This window comes from Cydia splendana, unplaced genomic scaffold, assembly GCF_910591565.1.
Source record: "Cydia splendana unplaced genomic scaffold, ilCydSple1.2 scaffold_46_ctg1, whole genome shotgun sequence".
In the NCBI taxonomy this organism is placed as follows: Eukaryota; Metazoa; Arthropoda; class Insecta; order Lepidoptera; family Tortricidae; genus Cydia; species Cydia splendana.
The window spans coordinates 1,663,027-1,668,846 of NW_026946889.1; the positions used below are offsets into that span (position 1 = coordinate 1,663,027).

The following is a 5,820-nucleotide window of genomic DNA, read 5'->3' on the forward strand; positions in this document are numbered from 1 at the left end:
ATTATTGTAATAATTATGTACTTACTTGATTAATTAGATGGATTAATTAATTAATGATTAATTAAATCATCTCTTACTGAATTATAAACTAATAGTGATTGTGTTTAGAAGTTGTTGATGATAAGGTGAATAAATTGGATTATTTCATTTAATAAAACAGTTTTATTTTCAATTACATCTGTTTATTATTTTATATATCTTACTTATAACTTAAATAGTATCCAGTTATTGATTTAGCAGTTTTACATAATTATGAATCAAGGTAAATAAATAACTTCCTGACATGTTTTACCTTGAAAATAATATTTACTATCAATTTAGAGTTTTTAATATATTTAATATTTTAAATATTCATTTATCTAACACTTGCTTCTTGTTTCGACTTTATTGTGTGTACGTAAATGTTCAATCATCATCATCATCATCATCTCAGCCATAAGACGTCCACTGCTGAACATAGGCCTCCCCCTTGGACCTCCATACGTGCCGGTTGGAAGCGACCCGCATCCAGCGTCTTCCGGCGACCTTAACAAGATCGTCTGTCCATCTTGTGGGTGGACGTCCTACGCTGCGCTTGCTAGTCCGTGGTCTCCACTCGAGCACTTTTCGACCCCATCGGCCATCTTCTCTGCGTGCAATGTGGCCTGCCCATTGCCACTTCAGTTTGCTAATCCGGTGGGCTATGTCGGTGACTTTAGTTCGTCTACGGATCTCCTCATTTCTGATTCGATCACGTAGAGAAACTCCGAGCATAGCCCTCTCCATAGCTCGTTGAGCGACTTTGAGTTTTGAGATGAGGCCGATAGTGAAAGACCACGTTTCGGAGCCGTAAGTCATCACTGGTAACACACATTGATTAAAGACTTTCGTCTTGAGGCACTGAGGTATGTCGGACGAAAAGACATTACGTAGTTTCCCGAACGCTGCCCAACCGAGTTGGATTCGGCAGTTGACCTCTTTCTCGAAGTTGGACCTACCTAATTGGACTACTTGTCCTAGGTAGATGTACGAGTCAACAACTTCGAGTACCGAGTTCCCAACAGAGACTGGGATGGGCACAACATTGGCATTTGACATAAGTTTCGTCTTGACCATGTTCATTTTCAAGCCCACCCGTTGTGAAACTCGGTTGAGGTCATCGAGCATCATGCTGAGTTCCTCCATCGACTTTGCCATGACTACGATATCGTCGGCAAACCGAAGGCGAGTGATGTATTCGCCGTTGATGTTGATGCCAAGTCCTTCCCATTCCAGGAGCTTGAAGGCGTCTTCCATTACGGCAGTAAACAGTTTCGGAGAGATAACGTCTCCCTGCCTTACGCCTCTTCGCAATGGAGTCGCCCTCGTGCTCTGCTCCTGTACTCGGACCGACATGGTGGCGTTACTATACAAACACTTCAACACTTCGATGTACCGATAATCAATATGGCATCGCTGAAGAGACTCAAGCACCGCCCATGTTTCCACCGAATCGAAGGCTTTCTCATAGTCCACAAACGCTAAGCATAATGGCAAGTTATACTCTTCGGTCTTCTGTATAACTTGCCGCAGCGTATGGATGTGGTCTATGGTACTATAGCCTTTTCGGAAACCGGCTTGTTCGGGAGGCTGGAAGTCATCAAGTCTGTGTTCGAGACGGTTCGTGATGACCCTTGAAAACAGCTTATAGACATGGCTCAGAAGCGTGATGGGTCTGTAGTTCTTCAATAGGTTGTTATCACCTTTTTTGAAGAACAGCACCACATCGCCTCTATTCCATGTTTCAGGCGTTATGCCCTCGGACAAGACGGAATTAAAGAGCTTCTGGAGGACTTTAAGTACCGGTGTTCCACCCGCTCTCAGAAGCCCTGAAGTGATTCCGTCTTTGCCCGGCGCCTTGTTGTTCTTAAGCTGCTTCAGGGCCATCCTAATCTCGTACAGACTGATGTCCGGGATATCTTCGGTATAATGTCGGGACAGCTTGGCTCTTGGATCTCCTACCAAGCTGTCAACGGGCTTTGCGATCGAAGTGTATAACTGTCCATAGAACCTCTCGATCTCACCTAAAACCTCCGCTTTGCTCGACGCTATGCTGCCATCTTCCCGTTTCAGCTTTGTCAGCTGGCTTTGCCCAATAGACTTGTCCTTTGCGAACACTTTGGAGCCTTGGTTTCGCTCAATAGTCTCTTTAATACGGTTAGTATTAAAGAGACGCAGATCATGTCGCAAGGACTTAGATATACGTCTATTGAGCTGCCTATATGACTCCGCGTCATCGGGAGACTGCAACTGTAGCGAGCGTCGTTCAGCCATGAGGTTTAAGGTTTGCTCGGTCACTTTCTGAGGTCTATCTTTACGGCGGGGTCTAAAAAACTTAGACCCTACTGTGTGGACAGTTTCCACTAGCCCGTCGTTGATTTCGTCCACTGAAGCCAAGTTCTCTAGGCAAGCAAAGCGGTTAGAGAACTCGAGTTGAAAGCTTTCGGGGTTTTGAACATGGGCTCGAGTAGGTCGGAGCGTAGACTTCATCAGGCTGGACCTTTCAAGTTTAATATTGATATTCAGTGTGCCTCTTACGATTCGGTGATCACAACCGGTCTTTACCCTGTTGATCACAGAGAAATCACTGAATATCCGTTTCTTGTCGGTCATGATGAAGTCTATCTCGTTTCTCGTGGAACCGTCAGGACTCATCCAGGTCCATTTCCTGTGAGGCGGCTTCTGGAAGAAAGAGTTCATCATGAAGAGTTCCTCTCTCTCCAGAAAGTCGGCCAGCCTCTGACCCCTAGGGTTCCGTTGCCCATACCCAAGTTGCCCCACTCTCAACTCATCCCCGCTTCTCTTGCCCAACTTTGCGTTGAAGTCCCCGATAACAACAGTAAAGTAGGTTTTAGAAGTATGTATGGGCCTACTTACGTCCTCATACATAGCTTCTACTTCATCATCGGAGTGTGACGAGGTCGGTGCGTATACCTGAATGACCTTCAGCGAATATCTTTTGGATATTCTGAGTATTAGGTATACCACCCTGCTCGACACACTGTCGATGGTTATTATGTTGTTTACGAGGGACTTGTGAACGAGAAACCCGACACCACCTTGGGACTGTTGGTCGCCCTCCCGGTGGTAGAGCAAGTTACCAGACTTCAGGGTTGTCGTGTCCTCCCCCTCTCTACGGACTTCGCATAACCCTACAATGTCCCAGTGTAACCTGCTCAGTTCCTCTTCCAGCTCGCAGATCTTTTCGTCAGTCCTCATAGTGCGTATGTTGTGTGTTACCAGGGCCAGTCGTCGTCGGGGCGGGTAGCCGGATCTTTGCCGGAGATTCTTAGCACCCCTGACCCCGCTAATGCCCTGACCGCTACCATAGCCAGAGCACCGGGGGTCGCCGGAAGAGCACCGGGGGTCGCCGGAACCTCGGGGCCGTGGTTTTATTGTGCCCATCATGATGGGGGGTGAATGCCATAATCGCCACGCTTGGCAGGCGGGTTGGCGATCGCAGTCGAGTACACCGAATTTGAGGGACGCTGCTGCCCGTCCACCGGTGGTCTTGGACGTAGTTTAAGGACATACCCGGGTCCAATGTTCAATATCTTCTTCTAATTCGTTGTTTTGCACACATTTAATTATAGCCAATTTAGCTTTTCTCAACTCCGGTAATGTGAGATAGCTTGGTAAGCGTTGTCGCTTTAAAGTGAATGCCCTGAATATGTAGGCTACGATTCGTGTTACTTTTGTAATAGAATTATATTTTTCTAATAAATTGTATATGATATCATGTTTGTTATTGTTTTGCGCTACGATCGATGCATATGATTTTTTCTCCTCTTCTGTTGTAGTACGAGTATATGTTGGTTTTTGAGAACTTTCAGGTTCTGGCTGGAAATCAGCTAACCATGTCGGCCCTGACCACCATAGGGAGTTGTCTTTTAATTGTGATGCTGTCTGTCCTCTGTTTGCAGCGCCTACATAGCGCCATTGTTCTTCGGGCATCACCTGTTTTATTTGTTCTACGCGATTAGCGACAAATGGCTTCCAACGGCTTGGTTGGCCTTGCAACCATCCAAGGACGATTTTTGAATCACACCAGCCAAATGTCTCCACTGTATATTGTTGTAAAGATGTTTTTATTTTTGCCATTAGCTTCGAAAGAAGAAGTGCTCCACTTAATTCGAGCTTTGGAAGTGTTAATTGTTTCTTGTGTGGGACGACTTTTGTTTTCGCTGCGACGAGAATTGGTTTTGTTTGATGTTTAATCCGTGCATATACTACACAGGCGTAGGCTTCCAGTGATGCGTCACAGTACCCGTGCAGTTGAATTATGTCATTCTGTTTACATAATAGCCATCTGGGTATTTTACATTCATTAATTAGGTGAATGTCTTCCTGTATTTTGGACCATTCCATGTATATTTCTTCTGGTATAGGTTGATCCCATTGAACGGTCTGTTTCCACACTTTTTGGAATAAGATTTTGAGTTTGGTGCTAAGTGGGGCAAGCCAGCCTAGTGGGTCAAAAAGCTTGGAGATGTCAGATAGGAGAGTTCTTTTTGTTGGTTGGTTGTTCTGTTTTTCAATTTTACATTGAAAGGTAAAAATGTCTTCTGCTGGATTCCAAGATAAACCGAGTTTTTTAGATATGTCATCTTGTTTAAAATTGATTAGTAGGTTTTGGTTTTCTTGATTGTTTTGTATATGTTTGTTTGTTTCTTGTTTGTTTGTTTGAGGACCATTTCCGCAAATTAAATCCTGCTGTTTTTAATAGATCTGTTATATCGTTGATTAATTTTATAGATTGTTCTATGGAGTGCGCACCGTGTACTAGATCACTCATCCAAGTAGAATGATTCTTCCAAAACTTTCGACGCTTCTGGGTAGTTTTCCCGTTCGTCACGTGCTAGCTTCTTTAGCGTCATCATGGCTAAAAAGCTTGCACTTTTTGTCCCGTATGTAACTGTTGTACGCTGAAATGATTGTAATGTCCCGTGCTCGTCTCTCCAGATGATTTTTTGAAGCGGTTGGTCGTCTTCATGCACTAGGATCTGACGGAACATTTTTTCTAGGTCGGCGCAGAACACAAACTCGTACTGCCTCCATTTTAGTAATAGTGTTTGTAAATCTTTTTGTAAATCTTTTTGTAAATTTGGGCCCCTGTACATTAAGTCGTTTAGTGAGTATCCTGTTGATGTTTTGCTGGAAGCATTATACACGACTCTATACTTGGTAGAAAGTGATTCTGCGCGTTCCACAATGTGATGAGGATAGTAGCACTCCACCTTGTTGTTGCTTACGGCAGGTTTCATATGTCCTAAGTCGCTGTATTCTTTCATGAAGGCTTTGTATGCTTCAGCTAGTTTGTTTTGCTTCTGGAACTTCTTTTCCATGTGCTTGAATTGAGCTATCGCTTTTGTTTTAGAGTCGCCTAACTTTTCTTGAAAGTTTGGTTTCATGGGAATACGCACTTCGTATCTGCCGTCCACTGTTTTCTTCATAATGTTTTATGCATTCCAAATCTTCCTGTGATAGATTTCCTTCTTCCATTATGTCCTCCACTTCCCAAAACTGTTGTATCTCTTCTAAGTTGTTTATGATTATGTTACAATGGTAGGTCTCCAGTTCTTCTTCGTCGTTTCCGCTTAAAAGCCATGCGAATTGGCTCTCTTGCGCGAGAGGCTGCAACTCATTTTCACCCTTTATTTTACCATCTAAAATTATCTGAGCGTTTATCACTGATCCTAGAAGCAGATCTACTGGACGACTAACGTTGAAGTCTGGATCGGCCAGGTTAAGATTCTGTATCATGGACTACGAAGGTTTCGAGAATGTTTCGCCAGGTAGGCA

The 5,820-nt window shown here is 44.0% G+C and overlaps 1 protein-coding gene across 1 annotated transcript; it reads right to left on the reverse strand.

The window, feature by feature from the left end:
* Window positions 1-495: 495 nt before the first annotated feature.
* Window positions 496-5,471, reverse strand: LOC134805620 (uncharacterized; the record flags this gene model as incomplete). Its single annotated transcript, XM_063778885.1, has 3 exons — window positions 4,943-5,471; window positions 1,241-2,102; window positions 496-1,162 (listed from the first exon to the last, which is right to left on the reverse strand). Coding segments are annotated over exons 1-3 (2,058 nt in total), but the record flags the coding sequence as incomplete, so codon positions are not given.
* Window positions 5,472-5,820: the final 349 nt, after the last annotated feature.